The following is a 19,880-nucleotide window of genomic DNA, read 5'->3' on the forward strand; positions in this document are numbered from 1 at the left end:
CCTCTCCGCTGAGTCAACGGAATTCGCTGGTTCAGCAATCTGAGTACACTGAATGGGTACATCGCGCGCGGAGTTCCGATCGCCGGTGAATCTTTAGACTTCAGCTTCCAGATTCTAGTTTTCCGATATATTGTCTCGGAATGAGCTGTCTCCCTCTAAATCGGAAAACTTCTACGTCGCAGCCAAGTTCAGCGGGAAGAGCAGAGATTTCTTCTTGGGGGGGGGAATTCGGTTCTGAGGGGGGAGGCAAGGGCTCGCAATCGGCGGGCGGCTTTCCAAGCGTTGCGTCTGAACATTACGGTTGAGAAATTTCAGATGAGCAAAAGTGATAACTGTCAAAGTTATATCAAACCCTCACCACTCGAGAGACGACACGATCGTTACGAGAACCTGAGCGGAACTGGCGCTTCCATAAGATGGCGCGGCTACTCATGTTTATTAAGCACGGCGGTATAGTCCAAAGGCTGACAAAAAGCCTGATTGGGTAGTCTTCTCTGATCTCGATGAATACACCATCCTGCGGTCGCAATCTGATTATGGAGCTCCAGAGGGCTGGGGGCTGAAGAGTCTGCCTCTCCCGGTGTGGTGGAAACTAGAGAAACGCTCCGGACTTGAGAGGCGTTCATGGACCCTTGTCTGATTCTGCCACGGCAGAATCCCGTTTGTACATGGACGAGATCTCTCTCTCTCTCTTGCATCAATCGATGAAGCTGCCAATTTCTCATGGATCATGGAGGATCGGCTCCATGGCGGATGTTGAGGCTCGTCTCATGGCCGTATGGCACGCGAGGGGCGCGCACATAGGTAGTTTTTTTGGGGGGGCAACTAGAGTTTGGAGGGTCAGACGACCAAAATGATGACGCGCCTCCTCGGGTCCATACTTCAGCATTGAAACCGAAGAATTTTGGTGGGGGCCATGGCCCTCTTGGCCCCCCCTGTGCGCGCCTCTGCCGGCATGTGATATTGTATCACCAGCGATGTATGTCCCCACACGCATCATTTGATAGGAGAGATCGGCTCCTCGGCTTCTAGTCTCTACTCCTCCGGCGCATCCTCTACATTTCATTTTATTTTATCTATATTTTTATTCCCCCGAAGAGTCTCGCGGATCCCGTCATCTTGAGCCAAAGATCATCATCATCATCGGCCTCCGGTAAACATGCGTCTGCACTGAAAATGTTCCACGACCGAAATTCACTATTTTGCGATGTTCATTACCGATCTAATCGCTCCCGGTCCTGTTTTTTCCTCAGGATTATTTAGTTGAGGTGCACCGTCTGGCCTCTCCTGAGAGGGTATATGAAATCGAGAGCCCGGCTTGGAATCCCCCAGGCACAGAAATACTCGCCGGGGAATCCTGTCACTTTTCTATCGATCGCGCCGAAGTACTTCATACCATGGCGGAATACGTCTTACCGAGATCCCGTGATCACGTGAGTGATTCGAGATGATACTAGAGCATTATGATCTTCCCGCTTTCCCGAATGATCCCCATGAGACAATAATTTCAATCGATTACGAAAATGTAGGCTCTCAGCTTGGTGGAGGTTCGCCCTGATTGTGCTACCGATGCCAAGTGCGCGGTGATCAATTGCGAAAATGCCGCCTGCGATGGCGATGAATCCGTCAAGTGAGTAGTTCTTCAATCTGAGTTCGATATACAGTCCGCGACGTGACAGTATACGATATCATATTTTTCTCGCGGCTCTCGCTACGGTTATGTAAAAAAACGTGACCCTCATTCCATGAGCGGTCCCAGCCAGGTGACGAACCTATCTTGATCCATGATTGCCACTGAATATTTCCGTTTGCTCCGTAGGTTCTACTTGTTCCCCGACGACCCATTGGAACGTCTGATCTGGGTTATGCTGATGGGTCGTGTTGACAGAACGCGGAAGCCTTGGTCAGCGCAGCAGTCGAAGCTTTACTACGTTTGCTCTAAGCACTTTCTCGGCAACAGAAGGTATTCTTGCATCCCTCAAAACCTCATGAGTCGAGAGCGATGACCTCGGAGCATAATTTTGGTGCTAAAGGGAGATGCCTCCTGTGTGAAAAGAATGCAACGAAAAAATCGTCGGAGGCGCAGCTGATCGAGGTCGAGTTTGATGAGCGAGTATTGAAGATGAGCTCTTGCTGTCCTCTCTCTAGGCTCCTCCTGCCCGATACAGATCATTATTACCCCAGCATCTTCCCGGCGATCCTGAACGTGCACTGCCTGCCTCAGGTCGGGCCGGACGAAGAGAAAATCGCGTTGATTCCGCGTGCCGCAGGCTTCTACAGGCATCGGCGTCTCGTCGAAGAGGTGGGTCTGGGAATATTTCCAGAGTCCATCATTCCTCGGCGTAGCGTTTGTGCTCCGACCCTGATGAAGAGTGATTCAAGCTCCTTAGAAAACGAATTCGATATTCCACTTATTTATCTTTCCCACAGCGAACAACACGCGTGACGATACATCGAGAAGAATTACCAGGTTCGTTTAGAGCCATTCTCTGAAGGGTTCTAATTTGCCGTTTTGGTCGAGCTCTGGAGACGCTCCTCGCTTCCAAGAAGAAGAGGATGGCTCATATGGTCATGAGAACTATCTGTGGTCATTCTTCCAGAATTGGATGAAGGAGGATTGAAGTGGTCTCAACTCCAAGACATCGCTTACGAAGGAATCTATCTGCCCTTCATCGAGGAGTTCAACAAACTAGTATCTGATTTGCAACGCACTGACGAAATTACGCACTTCAGAGTGGAGAAGATCGAAGAGAGACTCGCTTGCGTTCGAGATCAGATGCATCGCAGTCTCCGACGCATGCTCGAATGTGAAGGAGACCAGTCATCGGTCAATATCTACAACACTAATCAGCGATTTTCGGATCAGACTCCGACAGGTCTCTCCGCCAGGGGCAAAGCCTCAGATAAACCAGTGAAGAAAACCAAAACGCACAGTTTTGTCTCGGGTCCGGAGGGAGCGAGAATTCCGATAGATGTTACCATGCCATCGATTATCAAGGACTGGACCTACACGACACTGAATCACCTGAAAATAGGCCAAAAGGTACGACGTCCTATCGAGGAGACGAAGCAATCGTGGTTATTCCGGCGAAGCGGAATGACATAATGCTTTCGGGGAATATCTAATTAGGAAGCATCAATTCCACGTAGGTGCTCGCGCTCGATATAACTGGGAACTGGCTCACTTCCCTCGTCAGTGAAATCGATTATGCGACATCGACGGCTAAGGTGAAACTGCAAGGTTCGGCACGAGAAAATTCGGTGTCTCTGTCCGAAGTGGCGTATGGAAGTGCATCCCCGATGCAGATACAGCTGGGCTGTCGAGTGTTGGCGGGCATCTCATCACCGCAAGCTGGTGTAGTGATGGAGTATCCGAAGTGGCAAAACAATAATCGCTATCTGATTCTGTTCGAGAACGGCCGATGGGCCTACCATGAGCACCGTTCGCTGTTCTTGATCTGCAAGCAGACTTCGCAGACGTGGCTTCACGTCGATCGAGAAATTCAGGACACCGTGAGAGACTTCTTCACAACCACAGAGCATCCGCTTCTCCGGGTGACGGTCGGTCAAAGGATAGTCGCCGAGAAAGACAATCAATGGTTCGATAGCGAGGTAGGGTAAATTTGAATTCCTCGACTTCTGAAGAAGGGTCGTTTTCCTGCCTTCGCGGTGAAGTTCCTGATAGTTTCTATTTGACTCGAAGCCGACCTCTCACAAACGATTCGTGTCTCCCAAGGTGATTTCGTTGGACGGTAATCTCATAGAAGTAGCTTTCACGCATTATGGATCGAAGCTTGCGACCGAATGGTTGTACGCCGGCTCACCTCGATTACAAGAGATCTTCGGTCTTTTGCATCCGACTGCTACGACCACCCGAAAACACGCCAAAAGAAAAGTCGCCCGGAGAGTGAACGAGCCATACGTCGAGTACGTCGACGACGCCATCGATGTAATCACGCTCTCTGACGATGAGGACGACGACCGATACGGGGCTCAGAGCTTGAGGAAAAACACGGCGAGGAAGAGCACCGCTCAGCCCGCACCCCGAACGCGATCTCAGCACTCTGCCGTCGATAAAGACCCGGGCTTCTTGGGCTCTGTACGTCGGGACGAAGTCAAACCTCTAGCACAGCCAAAAGAGTTCGTACCCCACGTTTGTGGGCCCTCCTGTCTGCCGATCAACGACAGTCCATCGAAGCACGCACATCATAGTCCGTATCTGATGCCTCATCTGATGGCCTGGAGAAGACTCATACTGGAATCGAGCGAAGGCAAAGGAGTCATATATAAAGCTCCGTGTGGGAAAAGTCTACGGAATGAGACCGAGACGCTCCACTGCCTACTGCTGACAGAATCTAAGATAAAAATTGATCAGTTCTGCTTCGACCCTGAGTTCGATGCCTTCGCAATTTGGGAGCCGGAGCGCAAGAATGTCTTCGAAGTTGATATCACGAACGGTGAGGAGCCGTACCCGATCTCCTTCGTGAATGGCGTTGATACCACGGTGGATAAGCTGGTTCCGTACTGGTCCAAGAGACGACCGACGAAAGCTGCGAAACGGACCATGATCCTCGACGAGGAATTTCTCCCATGCTGTTCCTGCGAGGACGAGTGCCTGGATCGCTCAAAATGTCAATGCCAGAGTCAGACGGTTGCAATCTCGGACTCCATCAGCGGAGAAGTCGACCCGGAGGCGGGATACAGTTTCAGATCCTTGTCCGCTTCTCAATCGACAGGAATCTTTGAATGCAATTCTCGCTGCTCGTGCAAAACCCAGTGCATTAACAAAGTGGCGCAGAATGGCGTACAGGTTCGGATGCAAATTTTCAAAACTCTCAAGAAAGGTTTTGGTGTTCGCACCGTCCACGATATCCCGAAAGGGAGATTCTTGTGTACCTATGCCGGCACGATTCTCACGGATAAAGAAGCAGAGTCTAGTGGGCAAGATACGTATTTCGCCGAGCTCGATTACGTCGATATTGTTACGCAGAGCAAAGAAGACTATGAGAGTTCCGTCAGCGACATCGAGGACGATTTCGACGAGCCTGACGATTCGGACAGCGAATCCGATCGTAAAAGACTGGACGGGAACGCTCTGCGGCAGCTCTATTTCGGAAACGTGAGTGACATCACTACCAACGATACCCACCCTCAACGAGGAAGATGGGTATCTTCGATAGACAAGCTCCAAATAGAAATCCTCCTATGGAATTGGGTTCCCGCGACTCTTTCCACTGTGTTTCGGTCATGACGGCGGTCACAATCGGTCTGGACTTGAGCGAAGCTTCGATTTTATGGAGCTTTTTTTTTCAGGGAGACAGCTATGTGATGGACGCCCTGGACGGAGGGAACATAGGTCGATACTTTAATCATTCCTGTGATCCGAATATCTTCGTGCAGAACGTATTCGTGGACACCCACGACATCCGCCTCCCGTGGCTGGGCTTCTTCACTGACAGACTCATCAAAGCTGGGGAAGAGCTTACCTGGGATTATAGATACGAGGTCGGTTCTGTGAAAGGCAAAAGGCTCCTCTGTTATTGCAACAGCGCTAACTGTCGCAAAAGACTTCTGTGAAAAGCGCACACCTTTTGAGAATTCTCTCGCAGCGAGGTCGCATTTGTTTTTCGAAAGTGGTTCACAACCATTCTGGGCCGACCGCCGATCGGTTTTAGAAGGCGCGATCTTTATTCTCAATTGCTTTTCCAAGAGCGTGAACGTGCAATACTCTTATGCATCAGATTCTCCATTGTGCTCCGACGGGTTGATTTTGGCTCCAATGATGTGTATATCCTTCGATCTACGATCTGAATCGGTCCATGACATTCTTGACTTGTGGATAATAAAAAAATGAAAAAGGAACACGACTCGGTCTTTGATGGAAACGATCGGTCATTCCCGATATCGCCGATTCGTACGCGATGAGACAAAGAAGATGCAGAATTCCAATGTGAAGAATTAAGTGCGAACACTGAATTTTACTCAATTAGATTCGTAACAGGTGAATGGATGATGAATGGAAGGCTTCGGAGTGGTGATACATACATTCCTCGTCTTGTGGAGAAGGACATGAAATCGATCAGGTGTCGAGCGACGAGATCTTCAAGCTCGAGTTTTAAGTTATCAACGATTCAACTCAAGCATCGCTAATGATCAAGCTACAACGACGATTCCTGGTCCGCTTCTTCGTTCAAGAGGCGACGGACGTATACTTTCGCCGTAACCGACGATTCTTCGAGCGTCGGTGGGAGGGTCCATCCAAAACACCCAAGAGAAGCGAATTGCATGCATCATCGTTTATGCGGCGACAACTCCACAATACGCTCAATAATGCGTGTCAGCAACTCTCATCCACCAAATACAAAAATGACAACACAGTAGAATTCGGAGAGTTTTCAAAGCTCGAGTCCTGTGCGCGAGTACTTCGATCGCGGGTTCCGCCGTTTTCTGACGGAAGACGGGGAAGTAATCGCAGTCACTTACAAACAAGAAGAGCGCTCTCCGAAAATAGGAGTTTCTCCATCTAATGGATAAATACAAACGGACGTGGGTCGATCAAGATGGTTGAACGGGTTTAAAAGCTCTCGTAGATAAAATCGTAGTCAATTATTAGGTGCTACAACAAGTCTCTTGCTTCAAGATGATTTTTCCGGATCTGATTCGATCCGCCGTCATGATAATTCAACCACAACCAAAAAATTTGTGTCATGGCTTCTAGTCTTCGAATCGACTTCACAGATTTTTTGGGCACTTGCAACAAATTACTTAACAGACAAAGACGCGCACTTCCCTATATTTGCGAGAAGCATCAAAAGTGAAGCTCGTCTGCGCAGCGCACGTTATCCTGAGGGAGGAGCTTCAAAAAGACGAAACTTGCCCGCGTAGACTTAAGTCCCGGAATATCGGTAGGCGAATGCTTCTCTTCTCTTCCGGCTCGTCGGCGTTGGATTGTGACGAGGTGAGCATCGTTTCACTGCACAAATCAGACAAGTCTGAACACGAGGAGGACCGAGAACTCGTCCTGGAATATGAGGTCGGGGAAGGGGACCTTGACGAAACCAGGGACCCCGCATATCCAGATGAAGGAGTCGGAGGACGCAAGAAATCCATCGTCGCTCTCTTTTCCGACATCATCTGCAACATTGGCGGTGATTTCGTACACTGATCGGATCGCCCGAGGGCTTCAAGTTTCTCCGAATCGCAAGAAGTAAGGCTGACGCATTGGGGAACTCACTTTGTCCGTCGAATGGAACAATCTCAGGTTCTGTCCCATCGAGCACTGATCTACTTCCGCCGACTGTTCTGATGCATCTGTCACCACGGACGATGATAGAGACTTCCACATCGCTTCCGGATCGGACTTGTAATGGATGAAACTGCATCGCTCTCCGAAAGGGCAGAATCCCTCCGTCGAGAAGTCTCTGGAACGTCACAGATGGGGCTATAGTCTAGTCATCCTCGTCTCAACATTTGCGCACGCGTCGAAAGTTAGTCCGTAGAGGCAGGACAGATTCGCGCCGGACCCTCTCACCTGCAGGGTAACGTTTTGTGCTTCGGATGGCGCTCGATGAAGCGAAGCTCATCTTTCGAATGAGCGTAGGTACAATGTTCTCCAAAAGGACACCGGCCTTGTTCCGACAGGTAGTGACACATTTCTGTCTTGAATCTGTGAAAAGTATACGATTTATTCGCGTTCCCGTCGCTTGCAGGCCCTTGATTGTCGAATGAGTTCATTATAGTTGCCCAAAATCAACAGAATCGAGTCTCACTTAGAAGAAAGGGGAACATTCGGTCTCGTCCTGCCCTTGAATTGCTTCGGAGCACGCGCCGCACGGCTCTTCATGATTCCGGAGGGTCGATGGCTAGCAAAGTTGGTGAACATGGTGCGGTTCGATTCGCAAAGATTGATTTCCGCTCACTATTTGTTGGCTCGACGAGCTTTCGACGATGGGTCAGAGCGGCGGACTCCGTGTAAGGATTAGAAACTCACAAGCACGATCAGGGAAGCTCGCCTCACTCGCTCGACCAGCTCTGTCCGAGGTCACCGAAGCGGACTGTGCGAACAGGAACGTCGTGTGACATCTTCAAACGTGTGTTGTCGAGTTCGACGCGCACCTCACTCGCAAGCAGAACGCGGTTAAGGGGGACCTCCGACTCATAGTCGGCTTCCGACTGATTCTCGGGTTCCCATATATTCTCTCACCATCCCTACGCCCCCCACGGACCCTCCGTCTCGTTGAAGCACTCGCTGGAAACTATGGGAAATCCTCGCACATTTAGTCAATGAGAAAAACCTCCAGGGTCTCGAAGCCTGATTTATTCGATCTGCGAGTATCTCGGTCAGGTAGAGGCATATATTTCTACACACAAATCTCAAAACGAAATTTGAGCTAGCTGATCGAGTAGAGTACCCGAGCGGACTCCAGGTCTCGAGCAACGGAGATGCGAGAAGTCCTAAAAATTCGATTAGTCGAATATTTTGGTGGGATTGAGGATGTTGTGCGGGTCGAGGGCTAACTTGATGGACTTCATGACAGAGACACAGTCGCTTCCGTGTTCTTTGAGCAGCAATTCTTTCTTCCCTGCAATGGAAAGAATACTCTGATTGCACGAGTATCGGGGTATGGCCTCGTGAAGGAATATCAGTCGCTCGCACAGCAACTGCACGCGAGTCTCGTCGCGTTTACCGAATCTCGCACACTTACCGAGACCGACACCGTGCTCCCCCGTGCACGTACCGTCGAGCTCGATTGCTTTCAGGGCCATCCGCTCGCCGAGCTCGTGAACGACTTGGAACGAGGCTGGATCTTTGGGATCAAAAAGCAGCATCGTGTGGAAGTTCCCGTCACCTGCGGGGAAGCGGTCCCGTCAGACCGAGCAAGTATCACACGACCCGTATATCGATCTACCATGCACTCACCAACGTGCCCTACGACTGTCCCGTATACACCCGATCGATCTATATCTTCCTTGGTGGCGGCAAGTAGCTCTGGGAGCTTCGAAATCGGAACGCATACGTCGGTAACGTAACACTTCGTATTCGGACGCTGAGCACACGTCGCGTAGAAGACAGAATGACGGGCCTTCCATAGAAGGTTACGCTCTTCTTGGTCCTGCGAACACAAACGAGAGCAACTGTATGACGCGAAGGGACACTTGGGCGCCTCTCGTGACACATTCTTAAGAGCCTACCTCAGCCCATTTGAACTCAGTTCCGCCGTTGTCCTCGCAAATACTAGCGACAGTCTCTATTTGTTCGCTGACGCTAGTTTGGCTCCCATTGAATTCCAGCATCAACGTCGGTTTGTCTTCGAGCGATGTTTTCGAATAGGCGTTACAGGCCTGCAATCGGTAGTCTGTGAGGAACTTCCCGCCGCGGTCTCGTCAGCACTTCATATTGGATAGAGGCCTCACCTGGATCGTCCGCTCGTCCATGAACTCAACTCTAGCGATTGGTACGGCATTCTGTAGAATTTCCACCACGGTGTCTATAGCTGCTCGAGGAGTTTCGAACTGGACGACGGCACTGACCTGTTTCTCAGGAATGGCGTGCAGGCGCAAAGTTGCGGCCGTGATTATCCCTGAAGCGTCATGTATCATCTTCATCATCTCTTCCATGATTGAGTTGTCATTGTGGATTGAGTGAACCGGATATTCCACGCCGTATATCAGAACGGACCCCCGGCGAATTGATCTTGAGACGTCTTGGTTCGGAGACGACACACGATCATTTACCTAGCGTGCCTTCAGAACCCACGAACAAGTTCGTCAAATTGTATCCGGCGGCGCTCTTCCTCGCTCGTCCTTGGATTCCGCCAGTATTTATGATTCTCCCATCGGCCAGCACGACTTCGAGGTTGAGGACGTTTTCACGCATCGTTCCGTAGCGTACCGCGTTGGTCCCTAGGGAATGCGCCAAGTACCGTCATTAGAACAGAATCCTCGAATAAATCGGACAGACCGCCGAAACATTGAGATATAGAGTCCAGCGTGCAGTGATACCCACCCGACGCGCTCGTTGAGCACATGCCACCCAGAGATGCGTCGGCTCCGGGGTCTACCGGGAACCACAGTCCGCGGTCGCGCAGGAAGAAGTTCAGGGCCCGCCAAGTCACTCCCGCCTCCACAGTGCAGTCGAAATCCTCTGGGCTGACCCGAAGAATTTTAGTGAACGATCGCAAATCGATTGCGACTCCTCCAGTTGGAGCTGAAGCACCGCCCTCGAGTCCTGAGCCGGAGCCGAATGGAACCACCGGTACTCTCTTTCGATTGCAGAACTTCAGCACCTCAGCCACCTGGGGGACAGGCCCGAGGCGTGATTTCACGCATCCTCCCCATCTAGTCATGTCTACCGTCAGGATACATCAACGAACCTGCTCTTTGTTCTGCGGGAAGACCACGACTTGAGGCTCGGAAACTCTGTGCGGACCTTCGTCTTTGCCATGCTGCTGCAGATCATTCGGGTTCGTCGATACATCTCGATCACAGGTTATTTTCCCTAGCGGACATAATAACAGAGACGTCAAGGAATTCGTCAGCCGGCATCGAAAAAGTGAGAGGTGGAGCAGAGTTCCTTTCCCTTGAGTCAGGGGAAACAGGATTTCCCACAACACAAATAGTACTCCATACCGAGTTCTCGAAGGAGCTCTGATGTGGAGACATGCCGCGTTTTCAGAGCGCCAAGACACGAATTTGAGAGCAGAGCGGGCCTCAGGGCAACCCGCAGGGACGACGAAAGCATCTCAACGCTATCCGGGGCGAGCTGGAAGACTTTCAGAAAAGCTTCTATGACATTGTAAGCATGGATTTTCCTCTCATTTGTCAGGAGACTGCCTTGTGAAAAATGGAACAGTCAAGCCAGGTTTCACGTATTCCTGCGCAATGAATCTCTCAAAGACATCCTCATCTACCAATACCGACCAATAGATGTCGCCGGTGGTTATAGGCTATGCCGCTCCGACGAGACTCGTATCAGCTGTTCGGATTCGTGTTGATGCGGCCGAGTCTCTACGATTCCCTCGATGCCCACAGTCTTAAATGGGGGGTTCCAACTCACTCGGAATGTCGTATTGGAACTCCGCGGAGTCAGATGATGAAGGATACTCCAAAGAGGCACGATTTCAACTCAGATTGCGTGTTCTCGATCTACGTTCTCGAGGCCAGCTGATGGCATTGATGATGACGGAATGGGCGAGGGTCGTCGACAGGGAAAGGGATCGTATTGTGGCGAGAGAGGACACAGACCACACAGACCAAAAGCCTCGACGAATATTGTGTGAAGCTATCGTGTTCGCCAACGGCGAGATATTGAATGATGTTGATGTTGTTCGCCTTGCGATTTTCGATTGCGGCAGAAACTAGAGAGGCGTGGGTGCCACCGAAAATTCGACTACGCGGAAGCGGGGCGGAGGGACGTCGGGATTGGAGATAGAGCTGCTAGATACATGTGCAGCAGGATGAGATATCCAAATGAGAGTGAACCGTCTCAATTCTAGAAGACGAGCCTCCCCCGAGTTCGATTCACGCCACGAATTTGTCGTACCTCGAGTATTCGATCCGTTCATGAATCATCCCCCTGTCCCCCCTTGGATGGGATTGCAATGTATGTCTGCCATTGAACCAATTTGTGTCAGTCTTATTCTCCGAACAGAGTCCAAACTTTCTTCAATCGATGCCCAATCACCTCTGTGGGATCAAGATGCACTTCTCAAGCTGCTTAGAGGCATGCTTTCCGCAAGATTTACGTGTATCTCCAGTTATCGTTATTTCCCTGTCAACTGTGACGCTCATCCTTCATGATGTCATCACAGCTTTACGGCTAGTCTATAATGTATAATACTTGACACATATTTGAGATTTATCCAAACCTGAAGTCGCGAAATGAATCCATGCACATGGCCTGAAGCCCCTCATGGTTTTGTTACTCATCGCGACTCGTTGGTGGAGCAGGTCCTCACTCCGAACGCCGAGTTTCCGCATAACAAGACCTCGCTGTTTATCCTGTACCTCATACCCCAGCCCCGTGTAGCGCATCGATGACTCCTGAAACTAGATCTCAGGGAGAAGATTCATACGTGCTTCCCGGCTCCCGAAAGATGATCCATTCTCCCCGGATTCTGTCATGTGATATCGCTCTTGCAGGTGACTCCTCGGTGCTTGTGTATCTCAAAATCAGTCGAATTGTAAACTCCGGTGAGGACAACCTGCTATTGTTCGAGCTACCCGTGCCTGTAATTCTGAAGGTATGAAAGTACCACATATATCCTCGCAGCATAGCCAAAGGTTTGGAGCCTTGTCCACGAGAGGTTTGATTTCCTTCCCGGAGCGATCACTTCTCCGTTGACTTCCCTCATAGCCGACCGGCGCATGACAAGTCTTGCGAGAGAGTCGACATAGATTTTCTTCGAACGTCATCTTCCGATTTAGATGCCAGTCTCTCAGTACAGCGGTAAATGGTCTGATGAAATCAGCGACGGATGAAAAGAAGCCTCATGCAGCTAGCATAAGGTCCTCCCGGCAGCGATGGCCGCGAATGGATAGGGATCGAGCACATCAAAACATGGAGGGATCAGATCGAGTCCAACAGGGAGGGAATATCGGGCTCTACATAGCAGAGGATCAAGAGGAAACTCCCCTCTCGTCGTTGAGGCGAAACAAAATCTCTACAGGTCATTACAACGAGAAACTCACGGAGCGACGCAGGAGACGACGGTATTGGGCGGAAAATTTCCTGAGGCAGCCGCAATGCGGCAGACCTCCGGCCTGGGGGGGCGATAGGCTGCCGGCCCGTTGATCCATATGCTCATTCTATCAACGACGAGTGAGGGAATCGGAATACCACAACGTATCCGATGAGCATCTCTCGGGCGAGAAATGAATGGAAGGAGTCCTCCCGATGCCCTCCTTAGTGGTAGGGGACTGAATGAGCTCTACTTCCGCTAGGTACCTGATTCCCGCAGGTGAATGCCCGAAGAATTTCCTGGGAGGAGTCGCTGACTGAAAAAAAGATCCTGGAAGAATGATATGAGCCGAGAGCAGCGTGGGTTTGAAGGCCTTCTTTATTTCTATGGCTTATTGTTGTGAGTTTGTGATTTGGTGTTATTGCATCTACCCAGACGCTTCGTCTCGGTTCCGATTCCACGGGAATGGCTCAACTCGATAATTCCTCGCGGAGCAGGAGAGACGCTCGGAGAGTACATTGAATATTTTGGTTTTGCGGCGTGAAAGGTTGACGACAAGCTAATGAAGCCGATCCAGCGAAACGTGACATTACACTCTGCGATCGTTCCTCTAGACTCGGTGATCGGAAGATTCTAGGTTTACCTATACACAGGCAGTTTCGGAGTTCATGCTCACTGAAAATTGCTTTCCCCCCTCTCCGCGATCCTCTCGGCTGCACGGCTCGACGTTCCTCGCTCCCCTCAGAACTTTTGCACCCGGAGATCTTCTGGATCCGGGGGCGGGGAAAGTGGACATGAAGATAAACTTTCGGATTATCCGGCCTGAGTTCTGGCGAATCACAGTTCAATGGATGCTTGTTGCTGCTGACCTAGAGGATGCGTCGGTGGAGGGGGCGGTGGAATCATCATCGTCGAGGCAGCAGCTGACACCGGGGGACAGGCGCTCGCATGCGAGCCCGGACTCTCCAGTTCGAGGGCCCAGACGTGTTGGGGCCAGCCGGTACGTCCCTTGGATCGCGAGTTCCCACGTCCTGGTGCGTGCATCATGGCCAGCGCCTGCAATTCAAACTCGAAGATTAATTTTTATGCGGTGTCGAGCGACCGACCGTTCTAGCCTGTGGAACGTTTATCCACGAATCGAGACAATATTTCTAGAGAAGCCCATATTCAGAATTGCATGGGGGCGAGGGGCTCGCAACTCGTTTCAATGACTCGATATACACGAGTTTCGCCTGCCGCATTATCTAGCGTCTCTATACGCTTGCAAGGACTTCAGGCGTAGCTAATGTGGCGGAGGCGGGCTCCGAAGGCGGAGCCTGAGCTGCGGGTGCCTGGCCGAACGGTGGGAGCGTGGGGGAGGGGTAAACAGGCCTGTTTGGACGGACCAGAGAACAGGCCCTCTTGATTTGATTACGGGAACAGGCTCCCTTTTCCCGCTCGCCCGCTTGCGCGTTCGCCCTCATTCTTTTCCCATTCCCGTTTCGCACTTCTGCCCCCGTAGGAGAGGTGGTTGTAAATTGTGGGTCCTGTCCCGGCGCATCGTCGTCAGGCCCACTTCCTAGGATCTGATCATTCCCGTGGATTCAGGCAGTATTAACCGGGATTTCAATCGAATTCGAGGCTCCTTCTCTGAGAAAGACGTAAGGAGGAAGTTGTTGCGACCGGTGGGGGCGTTCTCTGGAAGGAGACGTCCGATGACGCGTAGAATCTTACGCGATCTTTGCAGGAGATTCCCTTTCTTCGAAGAGACTGGAGCAGTACCCATCGCATCCACCGAGATATGACTGGCCATTTACTGCTCGAAGTCGGATCGCGCAATCACACCGTGGCTGCCGCCGACGAAAGAGCAAGTGAATGTGTTTCAGAAAACAAGACTGCAGAGAGTATACTAGGCGACAGATCTCTTTAGCTCAAGGCCCCTTGGCTTTCTCAGTCTCTCGATGCCTCCTCTCTCTCCGCTTCCAGTGAAATCTGAAACCTTGAACTCGGATCTCGTGCACATTCGCCAGCTTCGAATAGAGAATAAAAGATGGCTGACCGTCATCACGCAGAGAACTTCCTTCCGCAGAGGAATTTCCAGCTTTTACAACTACGTCGTAACTGGTAATCATAAGATCCATGTAACGGCCAGCGTTCTACATCTGGTTCGAAAATTTTACACTGCACGCTCAACATGTCATTTTACGACATATCGCTCTTCACTTCGAAGACCCTGACGACAGGCTGACCGAGGCTTCCACAGAGCTGACAGCGATCATCCAGAGAGAGGCAGCAATCGCAGAAGGTTTTTCTACACCCGTCGCGGTCGTCTCGTAGGAGCTTTCTTTCGAGGGTCGTTTGCCACGAATCTTTAGGGAATGATCAATAAGGCTGCTGCAGTTGCGACCCACTATCGCTTCACAATCGGTCGATTATAGAATTGACAAAGCGACGGCAGCACTGGTGTGATCCGCGGATCGGAGATCCAGGCTGTATTTACATTGGAGGAAAGTGTCAATCTCCGGAATGTTTACATCTTTGTCTAACTGTCAGCCGTGCCACTCGTGCCGTCACGGCACTGACAGTTCGGCTTCCTCTTCCCGAAGTTTCTCCCTGAACTCTATGGAATAATGAAAAACCGGCCGAGATCCGCCAACGTTGCCGCTCTGAGAGGATTTCACGTCAACCCCCAATCAAATTCGTCGTTGGGAGCCGTCCCTGGGAGAGAGAGGATGTCTCAAGCTAACGACTCGGTGGTGGTGACAACCATCTGCAGCATCGGGAGCGTTCCGTCACGATGATCTATCAGCCTTGATCTACAGCGAACTTTCAGCTTGAAACTTCCAGTTCGAGGGAGAGATCGCGTTTCGCCAGAGTGTGTATCGCCGCCTCGGATTCAGATAAGCGACAGCGACCGACGGCGAGAAAGCCGATTACGCACCCGTTGAAGCAGGCGAACAAAAGTGAAATATGGAAAGCAAGGACGAGAGCGAACATCAGCCCGATAGGCGAGGATGAGCTGTTGTCTCTTTGAATGAGCTCCGGATTTTTCCCGCTAGCCACCATTTTTCAGATAAGCTTTCGAAATCCGAGTTTTGAGCTCTTGACTCTGTCAGGGGATATCAAGAGAGACTGTGGCTTGGCTTCGAACCTCCACCACTCTGGCTCATCCAAGCGTTTTGCCGCAAGCCGAGTACTTGCCCACACCGTTGCGCTTGCTTTAATTTTGATCGACCCCGACTCGCATGAGCGGAATCGATATTGGTACTCCCATTCACAGCGACGGATCTATCGACGGAGTTTAGGAGAGCGTAACAAGTGTTGCTACGAGCCGTCAGAGGAAGATCTTCCCACGTCGTGTGTGTTCCATGCTCGGCTATTCTTTCTCTTCCATTCCTGGGGTCGCTCACATATCATAACCCATGACAGGGTCAATTAGCGAAACAAGAACATTGAAGAACACAGGTTCAACGCAAGTTTCGTATTTCAGTCTGGATAAGCTGAATCCAAGCTATTGCAGGTGTTTAATGATGGTCATTCGCAATATCTGTGTTCAGCTCGAAGCTAGGCTCCATGATACTAGTTACCTCTGGAAATTCCGGTCTAATTGATTCCGGTCTAGTCCACCTCCTGGATTTATCACCGAGACTGGGTGTCAGTCGAAATGTTTTCCAGTGAGCAGACGAATGAGTGCGTCACTGTTCGGAACTGCTCCGAGTTCGAACGCTGTAGCTTCCGAGAAGGTCTGAGCGAGAAGAGAGCCCGAGAGAAAGTCCCGCAAGAAACCCCTTCCGAAAGTTCCATGCCCTCAAGTAGGAGGGAAATGGCTCATTCTCGTGACAGGCGACAAGACAGGAAATCTAGAAGACACGGATCACAGGATTTTGATCCTTCCGCTCAGCTGACCATTGAATGATTTGACAAGTTAACGACACGACGACAAAGGTGGCTATAAACAGCAGTGGCAGCAGAAGCAGCAAATGGATTCGTTTGAAATCGCCCGCTCCGAGAGAACGATACTCGTTCCGACGGTGGCGGCTTTCGCTAAAAGAACCCACCGACGGATCAGCCGATCGATGGATGAGCAGCTCGGCCATCCGCCGCCTGCCCGCCCACGGTTCGAACATCGAAACTAACATTGGCGACGATACGGCAGCCGATACAGGGAGCGATGCGATGAATGAGCGTGCGTATATCGTAAACATTGGAGTCGCCTACGAGCGCAACGACAACACGGGAGAGATATATCCACATCCTCTAGCTCCTGAGTCTCCCTCCTCCACAGTACAAATAATTCCCTTCCTGTTTCCGACTTCTGGACCATCCGAATTTCCCAGAGAAGGAACGAAACCCTCTGAGCCCAGTCTTCAAGACGTTTTCGGCCAGAAATTAATCGGAGAACCCTGAATGCTATAGGATATCCTGGCAGCTAGATCGTTCCAGGACAGGTCAGATGACGCATGTTATCGCGGGAACTTATCGAAAAATATCTATGGATGAGCGAGTGGGGAAACTCACCAGTTCTCGTTTCCGGCGTTCTTCTTGTTCGGGCGTTCGAGTCCTTTTGCCCAACTCCGCCTTGAAGCCGTGGCCTGGCAATGTGGTGAGAACGTCGAGGTCGTTCTCAGAGTCTAGTAGTTCCATGAGGTAAGCAATGTAACTTGTCGCCAAACGAAGCGTTTTAATCTTGGACAGTTTCGTATCCGATGGAACATTCGGTATGCAATCCCGAAGCTCGGAGAACGCGTTATTGATGCTCTGCGTTCGACGTCGTTCTTTGCGGTTGGCGGTCACGCGTCTTTTGGGTCCGTGACGAGGAATACGGTCATCTTCAGTTCCGATCTCGCTGATGGCGTATCCCGATGACCCGTAGGGGTGACCGTCAACCGCGTAAGAATTGGCCGAAGTCACTGAGCCCGAATAGTACGAGCTTGTGGTGGGGCTGGAGTACGGGTCGGGTGAGTCTCCATGCGAGCTCACCGAGTTCGGATAGTTGCTGCTTGCCGAATTCCAGTAATCGGTGCCGCCGCTATAGTCGTTATAGTAACCGTACGAGTTCACTCCGGCGGACATACTCGCACTCTGAGTCTGATGATTATGAAGGAGATGATTATTGTGGAGGTGATGGTGGGACTGGAACGGTAGCGCTGTAGTCATCTTATCAAAGCATAGCCCGGGTGTCGATGGTGGACTTCTTCGCGCTGGGAACTTGTTGGAAATTTTCTCTTCACGTAGCCAACAACAAGACGGGGAAATGCTCGGAGAGCTGACGAACGCACACGATGGTTGAGATGGGACACGGTTTTCAACCTCGACGACGAACTCCTATCGCGGAATCACAAGGAACGAAGCCCGAAAATGCCCGAGTCGATATCCAAGGTCTCGCACAGCACCTATCGATATCCGCATCCGACCTCAGACCGAGGGGGATGGAAGCTGACACTCCCTGCGTCGGTGCACTAACTCGCTCGTTCGATGATTTACTCGTTCGCTAGCCGTTCGTCACTCAGTCAGTGAGCCGGTCGGTCGCTCGGTCAGGCACTCGCCACAGGGTTGGATGGCCGAATGGTCTGTTCTGGTCTGTGTCAATTGGGCACAACCTCCTCGTCGATCGGACCAGCCAGCTGAAGTGATACACGAGCCAACAAGCTAGCAAGCGATTCAGATAGCCAGCCACCCATTCGAGCAGACATCAGCGTAGTCGACCACTCAGAGACGCAGGAAGGCGGAGCGAAACCACTCGGGGCGGAGTCCGCCATTGCTACCGCTGATGCGACCACTGAGGAGCGCCTTGCTGCTCCGAAGGAGATGCAAAACGATGACTTTATAAGACGAGCTGTCTGAGAAGACTTCGGGCTATCGCCGCCGTCGATCTCCTTCATTCCCGCTGCAGGAGAAGTAGGGTGATTACCGGCGTCGCAGCCCGTAGATCCCCTCGGATTGACCTCCGCAGAAAAAACTCGAAAAAGGATTCGCACATCCTTCCGCGGTATGAGCGTCCGTACAAAAACTCAGGAACAAAAACATCGGCAGCCCAAACTTGGGTGAATCCATCGCGAGAATGATCTCCCTCCAATGCACGTCAAGGGGAGGACCATCCGAGCTCCTTCTGGGGCCTGTCGTCGCGGAACCCGTTGCTATTCCGGAACTCGTAAGTCCCCAGATCGAGATTCCGAGCCAGAGCACACGTTCTCTTATCAATATATCATTACGGCTCCGAGACGCGTACCACTTCATCTGACCGACATTTGTACCGCCTTCCGCAGCTTCAATATAGAATAGCACTCGAGCTGAGCCGGGGCTCAGAGTTCTTCAGGACTCTGGGTCGGGCTGGAGCCTATTTTACGGAAACGGGTAGAAATCGCGTCTCTCGATCCGATTCCATACTTAAACAAGGACGAAGAACACTTCCACTGTTCAGGATTCAGGAATTAGCAGCAGGCTTCACGCAGGTGAGCCCTTGGCTCAGGATTCAGGATTAGCCGCGCTACCTCTCCAGCTTTCCAGTGACCATCGCAGATCGCCTCATCTCGATTTTGTCCGATCTCAGTCTCAAGTCTCAATGCTAGCGAGTGAAATTCTGGGATTTTGAGCCCCGAAATCCGAAGGATGCTGGACCGATGGCCGGAGATACCCTTAGTATTGGAGGTCTGCAAATGGAAGAAGGTTTCTCGCACCGGAGGTAAGGCGCTGCCAATCTTCCTTACAGTTCCGGGTCTGGCTTCTGGGTAACGGGTATCGATAATTGATAAACCAGAGTCCTAGAAGCGAGCAATGATGAGTGATCCAGGCTAAGGTCGTGAGTCGGCATGGTCCAGTGGTTCTGAGGTGCCTAGCGTATCGCGTGCGCGAAGTATTCCGCCGCAAAGTCGCCCGCGCACAGGAAACGCCCCGTCGGCCGAGATCCGCTGACGCGCCGTGTTCCCTAGGCGATTCCGATATCGAGGACGCCTCATTCTTCGGCAAACCCACACGTCTGGGAATTTTGATGCCACAACACCGAGCCGAATTCAAGAAGACATGCACAGAACCGGGTCTCATGCTCCCCTAAACGCTCGATTCTAGAATGGTCTGTATTTGACACACCTTTCCAATTTTTGCCTCCGATTTACGCGATTTTCCCGGCAAACCCACAGCTTCGATGAGTGGTTGGACACTGACTGAGCGTTGCCGGCACTGAGGACCGAGATCCTGTACCGACTTAGGTGTATTCCGAAGCCA

The 19,880-nt window shown here is 51.4% G+C and overlaps 4 protein-coding genes across 5 annotated transcripts; 1 reads left to right on the forward strand and 3 right to left on the reverse strand.

Annotated features, from left to right (window-relative positions):
* The first annotated feature begins 1,397 nt into the window (after positions 1 to 1,397).
* Positions 1,398 to 5,859, forward strand: LOC100897174 (histone-lysine N-methyltransferase eggless). Its single transcript, XM_003747780.2, has 9 exons — positions 1,398 to 1,433; positions 1,530 to 1,630; positions 1,820 to 1,963; positions 2,149 to 2,302; positions 2,431 to 2,470; positions 2,601 to 3,043; positions 3,151 to 3,612; positions 3,737 to 5,119; positions 5,314 to 5,859. The coding sequence occupies exons 1-9, from the start codon at positions 1,398 to 1,400 to the stop codon at positions 5,575 to 5,577; spliced, it is 3,027 nt and encodes a 1,008-aa protein (XP_003747828.1). The 3' UTR covers positions 5,578 to 5,859.
* Positions 5,860 to 5,947: 88 nt separating this feature from the next.
* Positions 5,948 to 8,061, reverse strand: LOC100897319 (protein TIS11). Of its 2 annotated transcripts, none has more exons than XM_018641156.1 (4): positions 7,770 to 8,061; positions 7,532 to 7,666; positions 7,235 to 7,421; positions 5,948 to 7,134 (listed from the first exon to the last, which is right to left on the reverse strand). In XM_018641156.1, the coding sequence occupies exons 1-4, from the start codon at positions 7,880 to 7,882 to the stop codon at positions 6,859 to 6,861; spliced, it is 711 nt and encodes a 236-aa protein (XP_018496672.1). In that variant the 5' UTR covers positions 7,883 to 8,061; the 3' UTR covers positions 5,948 to 6,858. The 2 variants fall into 2 exon arrangements, with proteins under 2 accessions (XP_018496672.1, XP_018496673.1); XM_018641157.1 differs by having other exon boundaries at positions 7,231 to 7,421.
* A 243-nt stretch (positions 8,062 to 8,304) lies between these two features.
* LOC100905989 (probable D-lactate dehydrogenase, mitochondrial) lies at positions 8,305 to 11,149 on the reverse strand. Its single transcript, XM_018641175.1, has 10 exons — positions 11,057 to 11,149; positions 10,630 to 10,770; positions 10,374 to 10,498; positions 10,007 to 10,295; positions 9,736 to 9,903; positions 9,415 to 9,581; positions 9,193 to 9,342; positions 8,921 to 9,113; positions 8,706 to 8,849; positions 8,305 to 8,582 (listed from the first exon to the last, which is right to left on the reverse strand). The coding sequence occupies exons 2-10, from the start codon at positions 10,739 to 10,741 to the stop codon at positions 8,467 to 8,469; spliced, it is 1,464 nt and encodes a 487-aa protein (XP_018496691.1). The 5' UTR covers positions 10,742 to 10,770; positions 11,057 to 11,149; the 3' UTR covers positions 8,305 to 8,466.
* A 2,368-nt stretch (positions 11,150 to 13,517) lies between these two features.
* On the reverse strand, positions 13,518 to 17,816 carry LOC100897462 (heart- and neural crest derivatives-expressed protein 2-like). Its single transcript, XM_029112702.1, has 3 exons — positions 17,794 to 17,816; positions 17,178 to 17,739; positions 13,518 to 13,736 (listed from the first exon to the last, which is right to left on the reverse strand). The coding sequence occupies exons 1-3, from the start codon at positions 17,814 to 17,816 to the stop codon at positions 13,518 to 13,520; spliced, it is 804 nt and encodes a 267-aa protein (XP_028968535.1).
* Positions 17,817 to 19,880: the final 2,064 nt, after the last annotated feature.

The sequence above is a fragment of the Galendromus occidentalis genome, unplaced genomic scaffold, assembly GCF_000255335.2.
Source record: "Galendromus occidentalis unplaced genomic scaffold, Mocc_1.1 scf7180000077524, whole genome shotgun sequence".
Classification (NCBI taxonomy): domain Eukaryota; kingdom Metazoa; phylum Arthropoda; class Arachnida; order Mesostigmata; family Phytoseiidae; genus Galendromus; species Galendromus occidentalis.

Coding starts and splice junctions, on each gene's coding strand:
- LOC100897174 (XM_003747780.2), top strand. CDS start 1,398: ATGGCGGAATACGTCTTACCGAGATCCCGTGATCAC. Junction 1,964..2,148: donor CACTTTCTCGGCAACAGAAG/GTATTCTTGCAT, acceptor TCCTCTCTCTAG/GCTCCTCCTGCCCGATACAG. Junction 3,613..3,736: donor ATCAATGGTTCGATAGCGAG/GTAGGGTAAATT, acceptor GTGTCTCCCAAG/GTGATTTCGTTGGACGGTAA.
- LOC100897319 (XM_018641156.1), bottom strand. CDS start 7,882: ATGTTCACCAACTTTGCTAGCCATCGACCCTCCGGAATCATGAAGAGC. Junction 7,667..7,769: donor AATGTTCCCCTTTCTTCTAA/GTGAGACTCGAT, acceptor TACTTTTCACAG/ATTCAAGACAGAAATGTGTC. Junction 7,422..7,531: donor CACAAAACGTTACCCTGCAG/GTGAGAGGGTCC, acceptor GTGACGTTCCAG/AGACTTCTCGACGGAGGGAT.
- LOC100905989 (XM_018641175.1), bottom strand. CDS start 10,741: ATGCTTTCGTCGTCCCTGCGGGTTGCCCTGAGGCCCGCTCTGCTCTCA. Junction 9,343..9,414: donor TGGACGAGCGGACGATCCAG/GTGAGGCCTCTA, acceptor TACCGATTGCAG/GCCTGTAACGCCTATTCGAA. Junction 9,114..9,192: donor CTGAGTTCAAATGGGCTGAG/GTAGGCTCTTAA, acceptor TTGTGTTCGCAG/GACCAAGAAGAGCGTAACCT.
- LOC100897462 (XM_029112702.1), bottom strand. CDS start 17,816: ATGACTACAGCGCTACCGTTCCA. Junction 17,740..17,793: donor ACTACAGCGCTACCGTTCCA/GTCCCACCATCA, acceptor TCAGACTCAGAG/TGCGAGTATGTCCGCCGGAG. Junction 13,737..17,177: donor AACGCCGGAAACGAGAACTG/GTGAGTTTCCCC, acceptor TTTGAATTGCAG/GCGCTGGCCATGATGCACGC.